Below are 18790 nucleotides of genomic sequence, written 5' to 3' on the forward strand. Positions count from 1 at the left end.
ACTGGAGCCAGCTGGTTCCACCCCATCCTCCCACTACAATTCCCAGTTCAGTACTGCACATGGTCCCTAACTCAGGCCATTGTCATAGTCCAAAGTCTCCAGTCTGCTTGGCATGAGCATAATAGAGATTTGAAGTTTGTGTTTCAGGCTCACCATTTGCCAGTCTTTTTCTGCCTGGTCTACTCCCAGGTACTCAAAGAAGGAAGCAAATCCTTCATTTAGCCACAAGTCTTCCCACCATTCCATGGTCACAATATTTCCAAACCACTGCAATTATAAGCAATAAAGAGAGAGTTAAATTCCTGTGCCTGTGGTACAGAGGCCGAGAAATTTTCAATATAATAATTTGTTCATGTAAGTTTTCTAATGACACAGAAGTAGCAGACATCATACTCAGCATTTATTTCCAGCTTTATCTCTCCCTAGTTGATGCTAAGATTCTATACCTGATGCACAAGCTCATGGGCTATCACAGCAGCCACCCTCTGTTGGTTTGATGAGGCAGATTCATTAGGGTCATAAAGCAGGTTTGTTTCTCTGTAAGTGATGAGTCCCCAGTTCTCCATAGCCCCAGTGCCAAAATCTGGAATAGCAATTTTATCTATGGAAAAAGAGTCCAGTGAGAAATACATTCTTTCCATTTTGTTCATAACATTTCTTACCAAATTAAGTTCTTTAGATGAATGTTTTTTAACAGGCTAAAAATAATTTCTCAGAGTGAAAAACAATCATCTATTTGTATAAACTTTTTAGTCTTTAATGTGCTCAAAATTTCCATGGAACTTTTCCTGTTGACTCCAGGAATCTGTGTCTTTTATTTTTTAAGAATATGATTGGCAATGCTCTTTTCAAGTCCTCTATAATTTTATATCTTGTGTTTCTTTCTGTATTTCATTTTTATTTGCTTTTTTCTCATGACTTTCACTTAGATAGTACCAAGCTTCTGTTTTGGAGGATGTGCTGTAAGGAATACATTGGTGAGAATTCCACTTTCCAGGTTATCACGGGTGGTACAAGAGAAATAAACAGAAAAAGACTTTTAAATTAATGTGCTTAATATTTTATCAGATATTATGATGATTTTTGTGAAGTATTTCTCTTCCTGTCTCCTCCTCTGATAGTTGTGAAGCAATCAAAAGAAAGTGGGGAGGAGCTTCCACAAAGTTTTTCAGAGCCATAGCCATTCCCATGTAGAGAATTTGACATTCCAGCTGCTTTGCATTGGTAATTGATTAAAGTAGTGGCAGAAACAGAAAAAGAGAAGTCAGTTGTTGGTTGCTAGGTTTTTTTGTTGTTGTCTTCATTTCATCCCATCTGTATGGGCGTTACATTTACAGTCTTTGCTAATACTGCTCGAACTTATTAATAAAGTGTTTCTGATTATAGTACTGTTTTTATTTTCAAAAGAAAACATGTTCCCCCATCCTTCATATTAGAAAAAATATTTATAGTCCGAGCACCAGCTCATTTTAACTGCTGGAGAATCTAGAATTAGTCTTGTACAACAATGGAAAGACTGGAAGTACATAAGGCTCTGACAGCATTATTTATCCCTATTATTTATTAACTCACTGATGGTAGAGAGGCAATGGAAGCTATTGGGATGGGTACTGATCTTGAAATCAACAAATCTAGGTTGCTGTTTCCGGCTCCATCATTATCAGTGTCTGTAGTTTAAGCTTTATTTGGAAATAAAATACTGTACATTTATCAGGTAAGAACAGAGAATAGACATTACTCTGGGAGGAATCCAGAATGAATCTTTCAGTATCCAGTAAGTATTAGACAAATAGTGTAGGCATATGATAAAAAAGACTAACGGATAACCATTAACTCAGGATGCTAAAAGTGGAGGAAGTGAGTTAACTTAGGTGAAAACAAAGGCAATATTAAAAATAAGAAAATTTAAAAAATGGTTCTCACCTAATTTAGGAAGAGAATAACTCATAGCAAAGTAGTCTTCAAAATAGTCAAACACACTTTTAGTTATGTTTGCAGCATATTCAGCTGTGTGCTTTTGCTCTGGCTGGACATATATAGTGAGCTATTAAAAAACAGAAACATTCAGTGAAAATTCTTCATTTGGTAAAACACAAACACTATGATGCATGACATAGTGGAAAGCAGGTGGGCTTTGGAGCCAGGCGAGTCTAATGGAACCCTCGTTCTGCGTGGCCTTGGGCGATCACGCCATGTCTCTGAGAGTCAGGTGCAAAGGAGAAGAATGCTGCCTGACTCACTGTAATTTCATCAAGGACTATGAATAATGCGAGACACAATGGCTGGCACACTGTATCATATATTTGCAAAATATTATTACTTTTTTCCACTTAGAGCATATATAGTCATCTTAATATGTATGTATCTATGTGCCTCTGTGTAATCTGTCTAGAGGAAATAAGGCATATGATTTTTCTTATCTAAAGAGCCCTTACATACTTGTTTTCCATTGATGCTTTTCTATCCATTGCCACCAAATTACGCTTTTGATATTTTAACTGTTCTACTCCCAGAGTCTAACATACAGTGATTCAAAATTTTCTTAAGAGGGAGGCATCTTGATAAGCTACATCTCTCAAAACCCAGGATATTATTTTATGCCATGACATAATTTATAAATCAAACCAACGATAGACTTTTTACTCCCCAATTCTAAGCATGTATAACCTAGAGTAGCCAGCACAATATTGGAGAAAAACAATATTGAAAAATTGATACTATCTGACTTCAAGACTTACTGTAATGCTACAGTAATCAAGACAACGTGGTATTAACAAAACAATAGAAAAATAGGTCAGTACAAGACAATAGAGAGCCTAGAAATAGACCCACATAAAAATAGTAATTTGACTGTAATTCGACTGTAATTGACAGAGGAGTCAAGGCAATACATCGGAGCACAGATAGTCTCAAGAATGGTGCTGGAATAACTGAACATCCACATGGAAAAAAGTGAATCTAGACACAGCCCTTACACCCTTCACAAATATTAACTTAAATTTGATTGCACACCTAAATATAAAACACAAAACTATAAAACTTCTTAAAGATAACATACAAAATCTATCAATAGGTGATGTTGGATATGAAGCTTATTTCTTAGCTTCAGCACCAAAGGCATAATCTATGAAAGAAAAACTGATAAACTGGGCTTCATTAAGTTTTGTTCTGTGAAAGGCAGTGTCAAGGGAGTGAGAAGGCATAGACTGAAAGGAGGTATCTATGAAAGGTCTGTCTGATAATCAACTATTACCCAAAATATACAAAGAACTCTTAAAACTCAGCAAGAAGAAAGCAAGCAACCTGATTTTAAAAAATGGGCCAAAGGCCTTAATAGACACCTCCCCAAGGAAGATATGCATATGGCAAGTAAGTATGTGAAAAGCTGATTCATATCATATTCATCAAGGAGATGCAAATTAAAATAACAATGAGATACCACTACAAACTTAACTAAAATGCCAAAATTCAAAGCACTGACAACACCAAATGCTGATGAGATGTGGAACAGTAGGAACTCCTATACATTGCTGGTGAGAATGCAAAATGGTACAGCCACTTTGGAAGACCGTTTTGGCAGTTTCTTATAAAATTAAACATTCTTTTACCATAAGGCCCAACAATTGTGCACCTTTGTGTTTACCCAAAGGAGTTTAAAACGTACCTTGCACGAAAATGTTTATAGCAGCATTAGTCGTAATTGCCAAAACTTGGAAGCACCCAAGGTGTCTCTCACATACCACATAAACTGTGAACAATGGAATATTATACAGTGCTAAAAAGAAATTAACTATGAAACCATCACAGAAAAACAGGGTGGAACCTTAAATGCATATTACTAAGTGAAAGAAACCAATATGAAAGGGCTACATACTGTATGACATTTTGGAAGAGTCAAAGCCTTGGAGACAGTAGAGAGATCAGTGGTGGGCAGGCTGAGGGGTGAAGGGTGGAGAGACAACTTGGTGGAGCAGATTTTTAGGGCAGTGAGAATACTCTGCGTGAGACAGCAGTGATGGATGCTTGTCGTTATACATTTGTCCAAATACACAGTATATACAGCAGCAACAGTGAACCCTAAGGGAAACTATGGACTTTGGGTATGCTCATGGTTCGACTGGTAGCCAGTGTCCTGTGTGGAGGAGGCGTATTACTAACGAGGAAGCATATGCGTGTGTGGGAGCCGGTGGGGGGTGTTCTAGAAAATCTTTGTACCTTCCTCTTCATTTAGTTGTAGACCTAAAACTGCTCTAAGAAAGCAGTCTTTTTAACAAAAGTTTGTGAGGAATTCAAATGAACTGTATTTGTTGAACTTGAGGCCTGATTCTAAAACCTCAAATAAAGCAAAAGATGCAGTCAACTGGTAAGTTTAAGCCTGTCTACCTAACTAGAACTGGGGCCTCATCACTTTTTAATAAGGAAAAATGAAAAATTATGCCAACTCTTTTCCTTTTTTATTATTTCAAATGCATTGTTAGTTTTGCTATTCTTTTAGGCTCACCCCTTTAGCTGTCTTTTCTTAGAAGTGAAGAACAATAAGAAAGATCCAATAATTTAAGGGGTGAGTTTCTAAAAATCATCTTAAGTTACCAGCGCTTAGTGTTCTCCCAGATACTGGGTGATTAACATTCTTGCTTTATTTGCATAAATAAAGTTGTATTCATCTTCATCTCCAAAGCCTACAAAATTCACTCATTTATCATTCTTTCCTTTCAATTTCATTTTTATTTATTTAAAAATTTTTGTTTTCCAGAAGTGGTACATTTCCTCACTTCCCCTGCCCTCCTGTTCTCTATGTGAACAACGACACGCATTTTCCAAGATGGTAAGTAAAACTGAGGATCCCGTTGGTGGTCACTGAACAAAGCAAAGGTGACTGCCCGCTATGAGATCAAAACCATCACGTTCATATAGCATTCCCACGTCGTAAACTGAGACTCTCAGAATTTTTCACTGGTGGACTGACTAGTATGTCAGAGCTTCCTCAGGCTTTCTGTTCTCGTCTGTTAAAAATTTCAGAAACGGTGGTGTCTCTTGATTCCCTGCTGTTATCCACACACTCTGTACATTTATGTTGCCCATAATATCTGAAGCGTGAAAGAGGGCTGAAAAAGAGGAAGAGGAGATAACAGGCAGGCCTCCCACGTTAGATGGGGCAGTGGGGAGGAGAAAGACTGTGCTTTTTCTGCCAGTATGTTCTTATTGCCCATGCTGGTAGATTGACCTCCTTCAATCGGAAGGCTTCTGAGACAATGTAATCAGGTTTTCCTTACTCTCCATATTTCTGTGGTCAGCAGCAACAGGAATGCAGTGTCCTTAAAAAGAGTTGTGTTCATGTAAATCCAATAAAAATAAAAGTAACACCTTCCTCTTTTGTTTCTGAGAAACTCAACATCACAGAGAAGTATGTTCTGTCTTTACAGTCTTGCCAGTCTGCAGATCACCTGTGATTGATGAACTTTATTTTGATGCGTCATCTTTTGTGACCACTGAGATATGGTCATATTTGATTTGATCAGCTGAGATAAGCAATTTGATCAACTGAGATAAGCAATCACAGAATATAAAGACCATTAACCTTGTAAGATTATTAGCCAGAGCGTATCTGTGTGTCCTATCTGCTATATATCATAAACATATTTTTATTTTAAAGATTCCTTTCTGCAGGCTTTGGTAGGAGTAGCTAACTGCCCTCCATCATCTGCTAAGCCTCAGCATTCCTGTCCATGACAAAGTTCAGTCAGTTCCAAATTGTCATTGCTTTGTAATAAACTACTGTTCCAAGTTTACATGCTTGCTTTACTGAGATGATATTTTTTAAGCATGTGACTAGCCATATTGAAATAGCATGGGGTGAGGAAGGAGTATGTATATTCTTTCTTCTTAATTTCTAAAAAGTCACATATGCCTTTATTATTTAAAGATTTTATTAAGGTTAAAGGTAAAGGTTTTATATATAAGCTTAATAACTACAACTATCTATGAAGTTTCTAAGTCTTCAAGAACCTACCTAACTTGAATGCATATATTTAGTTTTTAGATCCTAAATTCTCTAAGTAGACTAAATTACTGAGATATACCATTGTTGGATACTACTGGTGTAGTGGTGTTAATCGCTCAGTTGTGTCCGATTCTTTGTAACCCCATGGACTGCAGTCCACCAGGCTCCACTGTCCATGGGATTTCCCAGGCAAGAATACTGTAATAGGTTGCCATTTCCTTCTCCAGGGGATCTTCCCAACCCAGGGATCGAACCTGGGTCTACTGCATTGCAGGCAGATTCTTTATCATTTGAGCTACAGGGAAGACCTGTTGGTTACTATTAGGCATAACTCAAAGCACTGAATCTATTGAGCTAGCATCAGATGTAAAATCTGTGCTTCCTGAAGCCTATATGCAGTTGATTATTCTTTTGGGAGGTGTGCTTCATCTGTTTTATCAATGTTGTTGCTGTTGCCTTTCTCTTATCACATGGGAACCCTACCCAAGAAGGCTTTTAGAGTTGTTAATGTTATCCCTTTAATTAAGGGTCTCCAGGAATTTGAGAGATGGAATTTAAGTCCACAAGAATTTATTCTAATTGGTTGCTATCACTTGTTTTATGTGTAGTCATTATGGTTAATTATTAGTCTTACTGAGTACTTAAAAATTTCCAGGTAATGTGACACTTACCATGTACATCAATCCTATTAATCTGTCTCTATTAGTAATAATAATAAAGTATAATATTTTGCATCAGTAATGATATCTTTACTCCAATGCTTTCATTAGCCCAGTTTCCACGATTACAGAATCCAAAGAGTTTTGAAAATCCAAAGTTTTTTTTTAAATATGTTCTCAGCAAATTAATTTGGTGGTATCATCTGACCTGAACTGAGAGGAATTTTTTTAAAATAACTTATTTTTCTCACTACAAAGTATTGCTGTAGAAATACTACTATTTGATTATAAGGAGCTGCCCCAAGATCCCACTGCAGTTATTCAATAATACTCAATATTTGTACATACTGCTTTTCACAGATCTGAAAATTTCTGAATTCCAACATGCAACTAATCACAAAGATTTTAGATAAGGATTGTAAACTTCTCTCTCCAATTTTAGAGTTTGGAGAGTTTTAAAAGTAAACTTCCAACTGTGTATGAGGAAAATGTATCCCCAAGAGAAATGAAGACCACACTGACACTAAATGTCAGCACAAAGTTTGACTTTTACTATGTTGTACTGCTGCTTTTCTCCACTCCTAAGAGTGAAGCCTGACTTTCCCGAGTTACAAAATAGAGATAACAACAGTGCGTAACCAATAGTTAAGTGAGCATTGAATAAGCTAACGCATAAGCAATACTTCAGTGTTCCATCCAGAACGTTAGTATCATCAGAGATAATACATTGAATGATTATCCCCTGTAATTTTCTTTGTCCGTACTTCCTTATATGTGGGATATCCACACCGTGGTACCCACATTACCATTAGGAATACTAGGAGAATGAAGAGGGAAAAAATAAAATGTTGAAGTTTTTGAAGTCCAGAATAGGCTTTTCACACCCACACAAATTAATCTGAAAGCCAAAACCTTTTGATTTGCAAGAGCCTGGTTGGAAAAGGCCTTAGCAACAGAAGGCAAGGAAAAAAGTAAACCACAGAGTTTATGCTTTAACAATAGATTGGAAAGAGACTGGAGGCAAGTCCAGAGGGCTGTGTGTCAGTAAATGAGAACCCCAGGAGAGGGGTAGTAAGATTGAAGGGGCAAGACTCTGGAAGGGTGTCTTAGAGTCTGAGATAAAGGCACTGAACTTGGAAAGACCATGTGAACAAAAAGGAATCAAACTGAACAGATGCTACTAGCCACTACCACCTAGCCAGAAGTCCAGCCAGCGCCTGCAGGGTTCCCACCGCCACCTGTGAGCCGCGCAGGCCCGCTGGACCTGGGACCGTGTTTCTGTTGTCCTTGTCTGCTGAGTGTCTTCTCTGGACAGAGGTGACCAAATATCCAAGTTTGCCCAGAAATGTCCCGGGATTCTAAGTCTGTTGTTTATCTGTTTACACCTCTTACCCCAGCATAATTAATAACACCTCTATTATGTATATTCTATAAATAATAAAATATTTGTTCACTCTACCCATTGACAATAGCCTGATTTTCCACTGCTGATCATTCGTCAGACTTAGCACCTGTTCATCTCTTGAGATTTTTCCATCTTATCTGAATTGTTCCAAATAGACACACTCCTTTATGTGGCCCATGACTCTTGCAGAGCCCCCTGTTTTTGTTCTTTATGTTTTAGAAGGTGAGAGCTTTGGCACCAGAGGGAAACACAGTGGGGTGACAGTGGACAGTGATGACCACCTGTGTTTCACATGTCCATTGAGGCATAGATGTCTTAGCATGTCTCACTCCCTTTAGGACTTAGCATACTCTTTGTGCACATAGTAGGTGCTCAGTGCTGCTAAGTCACTTCAGTCGTGTCCCACTCTGTGTGACCCCATAGACGGCAGCCCACCAGGCTGCCCCGTCCCTGGGATTCTCCAGGCAAGAACACTGGAGCAGGTTGCCATTTCCTTCTCCAATGCATGAAAGTGAAAACTGAAAGTGAAGCTGCTCAGTCGTGTCCAACTCTTCATGACCCCATGGACTGCAGCCCAGCAGGCTCCCCTGTCCATGGGATTTTCCAGGCAAGAACACTGGAGTGGGTTGGTTGCCATGCCCTTCTCCAGGGGATCTTTCCAACCCAGGGATGTAACTCGTGTCTCTTAGTCGTCACCTGCATTGGCAGGTGGGTTCTTTACCACTAGCACCACCCGGGAAGCACGTCCTTCTAAATATTCTTTCAGCAGTAGATAGAAATTTGGGGAGGAGGAATACTTAGTAGAAAAGAATTGGGATATTTTGGTTCTTTTCAAGTTTTGTTTGTGATCCTGCTTTATCACAGGAATGTGATAAATTCTTCCTAAATTTTAGATTGTCCCTTATCCATAGATAAATTATTATAAATATGGAAAACCTTGGCTTGAAGTCTGGGTGACTTAGGACTGTATTTTTGCTGTGGCTTTGCAGTTTCAACATGGGTTCAGAACGTTGAGTCCCAGAGTTCAGCAGCCATGAGGCACTGTTTGAGAAGCAGCCCAACATCATCACTTAGGTTACACAGAACATTTACTGGCAGCTCACTTCTCATTCAAGTCAAAATTTGAATAGTTTGATGCGTGGTGATTATCATGACTGCAGTAGGGGGTTTTCAAAACAAATAACATTAAAAAATCTAACTTACCTCACAGAATTTTATATACTTCTTTGTTAATATTATTTTTGTAAATTTAAATAAAGAATAAGAATCATTAGCAATCTTCTGTGGCTTCCTGAATTAAATGCATTCCTTCAGTGAAGATTGATAGCCCTTAATTTAGAATAGTCCTTCCAGGAAATAAATTTAAAAAAAAACAACAAACTCATTGAAATAAAAATGTTGTAAAAAATCAAACTCATTCTGAAAATGTACCACAAATAGCAAATGTCTTTGAGAATATGGAGAAAAGGGAAACCTTCTACCCTATTGGTGGGAATGCAGGTTCGAGCAGCCACTGTGTAAAACAGTCTGGAGGTTCCTCAAAAAACTAAAAATAGAGTTACCATATGGTCCAGCAATTACACTGCTGGGTATACATTCAAAGAAAACAAAAACATTAATTCAAAAATATATATGCACCACAGTTTCCATAGTAGCTTATTTACAAAAGCCAAGATACAGAAACAAAGTAAGTGACCAGCAACAGATGAAGGGAGAATGTGTGGTATATATACACACAATGAAATACTACTCAGCCAAAAAGGAAAGAGATTTTGACATTTGCAACAACATGGATGGATTGGAGTGTATTATGCTTAGTGAAATAAGTCAGACAGAGGGAGACAAATACTATCTGATGTCACTTATATGTGGAATCTGAAAAATGAAACAGACACGAATATAAGAGAAAACAAACAGACTCACAGATATAGAAAACAAACTAGTGGTTACCAGTAGGGAGAGGGGAAAAAGGGAGGGACAAAATATAGGTAGGGGATTAAATGGTACCAACAACTATATATAAAATAAATACTGTACAGTCCCAGGAATATAGCCAATATTTTATAATAACCACAGATAGAGTATTTCCTTTAAAATTATGAATTGCTATGTTGTACATCTGAACTTTATATAATATTATAAACCAACTATACCTCAATAAAAGTGTAATGCAACTGACAGTCACAAAACGAAATATGCAGAGTTAAGTCTTTTGAACTACATTCCAAACTTGGTTACCTGTTTTCCTAACAATATTTTAGGGTTGGATCCCTAATCTTCATGAGCAACAAGGACATTTTAAACATAGTGAATGGTTCAGGTACTAATATCTGCTATTACAGGTAAACAATTAAGAAGAACATAGGCTTCAATTTGGTTTTTATTGACGTAAAGTAGTTCTTGCCAGAATGGTGACTTCACTCAGTGTATTATAGAGTCTTGGATTGTACAGTATAACCTGACTGTGAAAGCAGGTGATACATGTACCAGAATAATACTGTCAGAAGTGAAGTGGATAAGAACGGTTTTCTGATTCATGAAATTTCTACTAAAAATGCTGTACTACACAAAAATCAACTTCATTTGTTAAGGGGACCAGTAATATGGAGACTTTGGTTCTAGAGCATACAGCATATTAATGCTTTAATATACCCCCACTTCTCCTAACAGGCTTCCCTGCTGGCTCAGTGGTAAAGAATCCACCTGCCAATGCGGGGGACGTGGGTTCAGTCCCTGGGTCCAGAAGATCCCCTGGAGGAGGAAGTGGCAACCCACTCCAGTATTCTTGTCTGGAGAAGCCCATGGACAGAGGAGTCTGGTGGGCTACAGTCCCTGGGGTCGGAAAGAGTCAGACATGATTTAGCAACTAAACAGGAACAACACTGCTCCTACCAAACAGAAATGACAGTTGCAGCATAAAAGTGGAAAGCCCACAAGACATATCAGGGCTTCAAACAACAAAAGTATCTCTGTGGAGTGGATAAAAATACAGAGCAGTTGGCAGGAACTAAACCTATCAGCCTATTGGGTTTGGAAGGAATTAGCAACAAGCTCCTGGGGGTTAGAGCTATGTCATGCTTTGAAAGTTATTTTCTTAAACTCTGACTACTATTTCTGATTGTTTTCTCATAGTTTTCTGTTTTTATTTTATGGTGGTCATATCTTCCTGAATCTCAAAGAGTTGGGTAATAATGAAAGATTGGGTGTGTGAGAATGTTTAATCTGTATGGCTTTTTTGGTTTCTAACTATTACTATTTACTCACACTGTGCTTGGCTGTTTATTTGCCTTGGATTTTTTCTTTTATGTTGCTTGTTTTCCTCATATGCCGGTTTGTCTTAGGTTGTCTATTTAGCTATAAGATTGCAGTATTGTGAGAATAGTGTGGGTTCCCACTGATGTTACTTTTAAGTAGATAGAAGTGGTGTGGTTTTCCTGTAATTCTCTCTGGAGTGGGAAATTGTACTGGAGCATCTGTGCTTGGGTGTTAAGTGCTAGATTTCAATTTAGAGTGAATGGGTAGGGAGCCAGTCAAATGCCAAAGAGGCAGAATTTACCTTGAATTGACATTCACAGTAGATGCCTTTAAGTTCTCCAGCAAGATTCCGTTCAGTTTTGAAGAAAAGAGCCCCACAGGTTTTTGCAGGAGGGAAAACTGTGGCTACCTCTCTTCCATAGATAGGATGGAGGGAGAAGTACCTCTTCCCTCCAGTGACTGGTGAAGAGGTAAAGATATTTTTCAGGATATTACATTTCAGAAGGTTTAGAGCAGGGTATATTGTTTGAAAAGAATCTGGAATTCGAGTCTCCACACTTGCCAGTTGTGTGATTTTGAGCGAATTACTTAAACTCATTATTTCAGTTTTCTTACTTGTGAAGTGGGAGTGACGATTTCTTCCTTATAAAATTATATTACAAAGAATATAATGTTTCACATATATAATATATAGCACAGAGGTAAACTAACCATTAGATAGCAAGTTTAGGGCATGAGCAGAATGGGGGCCTCCAAAAAGAGAAAAATAACTAGGTAATAATTAGGTAAAAGTATTTAGTATTTAATTTTTCAAGAGAAAATGATTAAGTTCATCATTTTGATTTTTTTATAAAAAGCTTATTTGTATTTTCTTACATTTTTAAGAAGATGCCTTTTGAGACCTTGCTGCTGTCTTATGTTGAATTAAATATTGGGATGGCACCACAGACATCTCAGTGCTTAGCTACTTGAAGGATATTCATCTACCCTCTCATTTCCTCCTCTCCGTCTAGCCTCCATCTTGGACGCCACCCAAACACATAAACCCAATCATTTTACTAAATTGTCCATGCTCAAATATTTAATACCTATGTGCTGATATCCTTAGAAACTAGCTTTGGATTTATAGTGAATTTTCTCCTGAAATAATTCAAGGCCATCCATTCCTATGGCTGTTTTTTAAATTTTTTACCTGGGTTCTCTCAGCTTACATTTTTCTATATTGTTCAGTGTTTCATCAGACTCACAGACATTGGTGACTAATGGGCTTTTCTAGTGTGGGGTAAAAAAGACTGTTCAAAAAAAGTAGACAATCACAAATGCATAGGTGGTAAATTTTAAAAAATATAATGGTACTCACAGGTATCCCCCTGTTTGATATTCTCGTTACAGAGTCAAACTGATGTACTGCAAAGCACACCAGGTAAGTACTCATGGGGACAGACTTCTGGAAAGTTGTCCGAGTCCATTTATCATCCACCGACTCTTCTTTCTATTGAAAGCAAAAGATAATCTTTTATTTATAAAACGATCAATCATGGACAAGACAAACAAATAGTTACTCTAAACCTGGCTTTCCAGTCAGAAAAAAAAAAGCTTGTCAAAGTTTAATGGTAGAAAGAAATTTTACCCCTAAATGGTGATGTTGAAAAGACTGGAGGAAAATTCATTTTATTTTTAGTACTGTGAGAGTGTGATTGAACTATATACTGTATGAGGTTTCTTAGGGAGAAATTCAACTTTGTGATGTAAACTAGACAGGAGTTTATCTTTCTGTACTAAACACAAAATCCTGACCATAATATTTGAGCATATACTATGACCCCTTAATGGAGAATAGGCTAGTGCTCAGTGCCTTGCACACAGGAAGAACTCAGCAGGTATTTGCTAATTTGACTACATGCAAGACGGCAATAGCTGTGCCAGGCATAGCAGGAGGTCAGGCTGTCTTTTCCATCTCTGGTTGTCTCCCCCAGAGACCTAAGGTATGGTCACTAAAGTCACTGCCTTGGTTACCATGAAGAGAGAAAAGATTGTATTACTTGCTGCAGCTACCAGCTCCATCTGTCTGGTTTTCTGTCCATGCCACTTTGCCTTTCTCACTGCCAATCACCAGTCCTAATACTTCATCCATGAATACTTGCCTAATTCCTGCTGCCCATTGTGTGAACACTTCCACATGCCCTGCAGCCACACAGTGAGTCACTCTACAGTGGGAAGCTTTAAAAAAGGATTAAGAGAGGGAGGCTGGATTAGAGCTTGATGCATCATTGACAAGGCAAGCATGTGCTTGTAGAGCAGAGTTGAAGCCCCAGCAGTTACTCTGTGATGAAAACCTAGTATTAGTTCTGATCTCCTAAGGCTAGTCACCTTCCTCCAGGGCTAGTTTCTGGAACTAGGTGAAGGTGAAGAAGTGTGTTCTCCGCAAGACAAAAAGGTAAAGTGAAGTTTGCCTTCTTCCTCCTCGCGCCCTCTATCTGTTCCATGCCAAGAATTTTGACTGCATTGCACTCTGACCCAGTCCTCTGGATTAGTGTGTCCTTTAAATCCATCTTTTCCTCTTTCTTCTCCAGTCAAACCCCAATTGCCTAGGAGTCTGACATAGAAGGAAAGTTGATAAGCTTACATTGGCCTTTTTAAGCTTACATTTACTTTTTAACCTTCTTAAAGCTTTTGTTTGCTTTTTTGAGGAATATTTGTAATTAAAGAGGATGATTCCAGTGATCATATTTCAGATAGTGGATCAGAAAGATGGGAACTATAATGTAGGCACAGTGCTTTTCTGGTATCGAGTAGGTGACAATTATATCTAAGGATGAGCTTCACCCTTTTACATGTCAAAGATATAAGGCATAATAAACCTCAACTTTGAGGTAATGATACTTTAGTTAACCGCGTTACCCGTTATAGGGTTGAGGAGCAGGAACAGAGGGAAGAGTCATGTTAATAATTATACAAACAGAATTTGTTGAGCCTGTTTTTTTTGTTTGTTTTATTTTTGAGTACTTCTTGTTCACTAGAATACCTATGGGCATGATGATCCCTGGAGTTGGTAGCGATACATTTAAGTGATAATTTTTTTGTAGAAACCAAGACTAGCCCTCCGAGTATTTTAAAATCTGTAATTCCACTCGTTTGCCTTTAATTTGTCATGATTAGGGGATTCTTTGATTTAAGCAGAGTCTAGCTGACATATGTCTGCTGTATCCATTCTTGCTTAGAAAACCCAACATGGTATTTTGACTAGATTGTAATATCTTGAATTAAAGACTTCTAGTACTCAAACAAGAGATTGCCCGAATGTATTTTTAAGCCTCTAAATAAGCTATTAAAGCTCATTTATTTTAGAATTCAGTAGGTTCTCTCATAGCAAATCAGGAAATATGCCTGATATTCTAAACAAACTATCTGCATAAATTTTAAAAGAATTCAAAATACTCACCTCCACTGGCATATTTGAAAGTGCCTTATATTCTTTGGAGTGGACAATGGATATTGTATACGTTGCCTTTTTGTTGGGCTCATCAAAACAAGGGAAGGATTTCCTGGCATCTGTTGGTTCATGATCAGTGGCTGCTATGCTCCTTAGAAACAAACACACAAAGAGAATATACGTTGCCTCTTCTGACAGCCTCTGTTCCTATAGAAAACAGTCAACTATGGAATCAACTCTTGCATTTCTTAAAGCAAGTGTCCATCCAGAAATCTATCAAATAGTTGTCAAAATCTTTACTGGAATTTTTAGGTTAACAAATGAAAATTCAGAAACTGCTTTGGGTATTTTATATGACTAATTACGTATTTTGGTCCCATAACTAAAAACCTGTGATGAGCAAAAGTCAGTCCAATTTATGTGCTATCATTCTTTCCATCCTAAAGCTATCAAGTGACAAGTACATAAACACAAAGCCAAACTCAAAGGCTTGCTTGTAGCTGTCCTTGTAAGTGTGAACAGCTGTGTTCTGTCATGGAGTAGAGGAGTATATTCTAGAGTCTAAAGATCCTGTCCCTAATAGCACATTCTTTCTTACTTATGTTACACCAGGGACAAAACAGTTTCATTTCCATGCAAAGCAGTCCCTGAACAATCTCCCAGTGAAGTAACCTTTGGCCAGATTTAAAACCCCTTTTGGAAAGAGACTATTCTTTTATGGCTCTAACTAGGCATATGCGTTCTTAAACTAAAACTTTATAATGTTTCCATCATTTCAAAGTGGGACTATTTTTTTGAGTAATTGCTCCCAAAACATCAATGAATATATACTTTTTATATGTAGTTATAGTACAGTAAGATTGTACATTTGCTCATTTGAAGACTAAGCAGAGTAAAAAGTGTAAAATAGAAATGTTGACATATTCATTTATAATTTGTATAAGAAAAATATTTTGTCTTTCAGAATTCTCCAGGACTAATGAAGGTATTTCATAAAGAATAACAAATTATTACATCCTTCATTTATCCAGTAAATATTTGTTGAACCCACTCTTTGATACACACACCCACATTTACCAGGTATTGTTCTACATACTGAGGAAATGACAAAGAATCGATAGATAAGGAGAATGATAAGAGCTATGTAGGAAATAAAACAAGGCAAGTGACAGAGAATGACCCAGGAAAAGTGGTGAGCAATATAAGGTAGAATGAAGGGGACGACGGAGAATGAGATGGCTGGATGGCATCACTGACTCTGTGGACATGAGTTTGAGTGAACTCCGGGAGTTGGTGATGGACAGGGAGGCCTGGCGTGCTTTGATTCATGGGGTTGCGGAGAGTCGGACACGACTGAGCGACTGAACTGAACTGAACTGAGTCAGGGAAAGTCTCTTGCAGTAGGTGATGAGAAAACCCCAGATAGGTGAAGATTAAGGAAAACATGTTTCTTTAGTAGAGAAAACAACAAGTGCATAGTTGCTAAAGTGGAAAAGAATTTACTGTGGTTGAGGACCTAAAAGATGTCCAGAGTAGCTGAAGTACAGTGAACTGGAGGGACTAAATGATCAGCAGAGGGCACGGTAAAAGTCTGCACTTTATTTGGATTCAAGGATGCAATATATACATAATTTATCTAAAAACTAATATGTCATAGGTCAACATTCATCTACAAGAAATTAAAATATTTTTGAAGTTCCTTTAAAAACCCTCTGGATATAAAAATTACTTGTTAAAAACTTAGCCAAGAAAACTAATCTGTGAAAAATAAAACTGGAAAAGGGCTGTCTTTTGGGATACTATTGACTGAGGGGGACAACTTTCTGGGATGATTGAAAAAAATCTGTATTTTGGGTGTGATTAACAACGATGTGTACATTTCTCAAAATTCATTAAATTAGTTCCCATTAGATATGTGCATTTAATATACATAAAATCTGTCTTAAAATAACTGTAAATCAATATTGAGTTCCAGTAAGTAGGTTTAGATTGTTGTAGTGATATGAATTAGCAGTGAAAAAGCAAACTTTTCTGTGTTCTGAGCTTGAGCAAATGAAGATAACGGAAGGCAGGTTTCTCACTGCTGGGAAGAGAGTTATAAATTTGTTTAAAAAAAAAAAAGGAGACTAGACCTTGATACTGAACTGTAACTGAAGGGTCAGTGTAAATTCAATGATTTTTTGTAAATATGTAAATGGATATAAAAATATAAAGACATGCATTCCCTATCTTTGTCTGCTGAACAGGACTAGAAAATAACACACTTGTAGCAGTGAGCACAACTAGTTCCCATTCAGTCAGTTCAGTTCAGTCGCTCAGTCGTGTCCAACTCTCAACGATCCCATGAATCACAGCACACCAGGCCTCCCTGTCCATCACCAACTCCCGGAGTTCACCCAAACTCACATCTATTGAGTCGGTGATGCCATCCAGCCATCTCATTCTCCGTCGTCCCCTTCTCCTCCTGCCCCCAATCCCTCCCAGCATCAGTCTTTTCCAGTGAGTCAACTCTTCGCATGAGGTGGCCGAAGTAATGGAGTTTCAGCTTTAGCATCAGTTCTTCCAATGAACACCCAGGACTGATCTCCTTTAGAATGGACTGGTTGGATCTCCTTGCAGTCCAAGGGACTCTCAAGAGTCTTCTCCAACACCACAGTTCAAAAGCATCAATTCTTCGGTGATCAGCCTCCTTCACAGTCCAACTCTCACATTCATACATGACCACTGGAAAAACCATAGCCTTGACTAGATGGACCTTTGTTGGCAAAGTAATGTCTCTGCTTTTTAATATACTATCAAGGTTGGTCATAACTTTCCTTCCAAGGAGTAAGCATCTTTTAATTTCATGGCTACAATCAGCATCTGCAGTGATTTTGGAGCCCAAAAAAATAAAGTCAGCCACTGTTTCCACTGTTTTCCCATCTATTTCCCATGAAGTGATGGGATGAGATGCCATGATCTTAATTTTCTGAATGTTGAGCTTCAAGTCAACTTTTTCACTCTCCCCTTTTACTTTCATCAAGAGGCTTTTTAGTTCCTCTTCACTTTCTGCCAGAAGGGTGGTGCCATCTGCATATCTGAGGTTATTGATATTTCTCCCGACAGTCTTGATTCCAGCTTGTGCTTCTTCCAGTCCAGCATTCCTCATGATGTACTCTGTATATAAGTTAAATAAGCAGCGTGACAATATACAACCTTGACGTACTCCTTTTACTATTTGGAACCAGTCTGTTGTTCCATGTCCAGTTCTAACTGTTGCTTCCTGACCTGCATACAGGTTTCTCAAGAGGCAGGTCAGGTGGTCTGGCATTCCCATCTCTTTCAGAATGTTCCACAGTTTATTGTGACCCACACAGTCAAAGGCTTTGGCATAGTCAATAAGCAGAAATAGATGTTTTCTGGAACTCTCTTGCTTTTTTGATGATCCATCGGATGTTGGCAATTTGATCTCTGGTTCCTCTGCCTTTTCTAAAACCAGCTTAAATATCTGGAAGTTCCCAGTTCACGTATTGCTGATGCCTGGCTTGGAGAATTTTGAGCATGACTTTACTAGCGTGTGAGATGAGTGTAATTGTGCAGTAGTTTGAGCACTCTTTGGCATTGCCTATTTTGGGGACTGGAATGAAGACTGACCTTTTCCAGTCCTGTGGCCACTGGTAAGTTTTCCAAATTTGCTGGCATATTGAGTGCAGCACTTTCACGGCATCATCTTTCAGGATTTGAAATAGCTTAACTGGAATTCTATCACCTCCACTAGCTTTGTTGGTAGTGATGCTCTCTTAAGACCCACTTGACTTCACATTCCAAGATGTCTGGCTCTAGGTCAGTGATCACACCATCTTGATTATCTTGGTCGTGAAGATCTTTTTTGTACACGTTACCACTCTCCAATAAAAGGAACCAGAACTCGTCACACAAATCATATCAATGTTTAATGTTCTGATTCTGATAACTGCACTGTGGTTTATGTTAGAAAATGTTCTGTACTTAAAAAATATGTACTGAAAGTGAAGAGGCAAAGAGAGAGAATGTTTCAA

At 38.1% G+C, this 18790-nt stretch overlaps 1 protein-coding gene and 1 long non-coding RNA gene across 3 annotated transcripts in view; one reads left to right on the forward strand and one right to left on the reverse strand.

Annotated features, from left to right (window-relative positions):
- Positions 1 to 18790, forward strand: part of LOC129561540 (uncharacterized) — a 124527-nt gene that overhangs the window by 81165 nt on the left and 24572 nt on the right. For both annotated transcript variants that reach the window (XR_008687035.2, XR_008687032.2), the window contains exons 2-3: positions 4754 to 4825; positions 12713 to 12743. This is a non-coding gene — a long non-coding RNA (uncharacterized LOC129561540). The remainder of the gene's footprint in view (positions 1 to 4753; positions 4826 to 12712; positions 12744 to 18790) is intronic.
- The window catches only part of ENPEP (glutamyl aminopeptidase), an 82165-nt gene that overhangs the window by 50398 nt on the left and 12977 nt on the right, over positions 1 to 18790 (reverse strand). The window contains exons 2-6 of the mRNA XM_055434170.2: positions 14763 to 14904; positions 12681 to 12812; positions 1924 to 2044; positions 447 to 601; positions 154 to 267 (exon numbers count right to left, since the gene is read on the reverse strand). Of these exons, the coding sequence (XP_055290145.2) occupies positions 154 to 267; positions 447 to 601; positions 1924 to 2044; positions 12681 to 12812; positions 14763 to 14904 (664 nt within the window). The remainder of the gene's footprint in view (positions 1 to 153; positions 268 to 446; positions 602 to 1923; positions 2045 to 12680; positions 12813 to 14762; positions 14905 to 18790) is intronic.

Source organism: Moschus berezovskii, chromosome 5, assembly GCF_049115385.1.
Source record: "Moschus berezovskii isolate FMDL1 chromosome 5, NW_MosBer_1.0, whole genome shotgun sequence".
NCBI classification, from domain to species: domain Eukaryota; kingdom Metazoa; phylum Chordata; class Mammalia; order Artiodactyla; family Moschidae; genus Moschus; species Moschus berezovskii.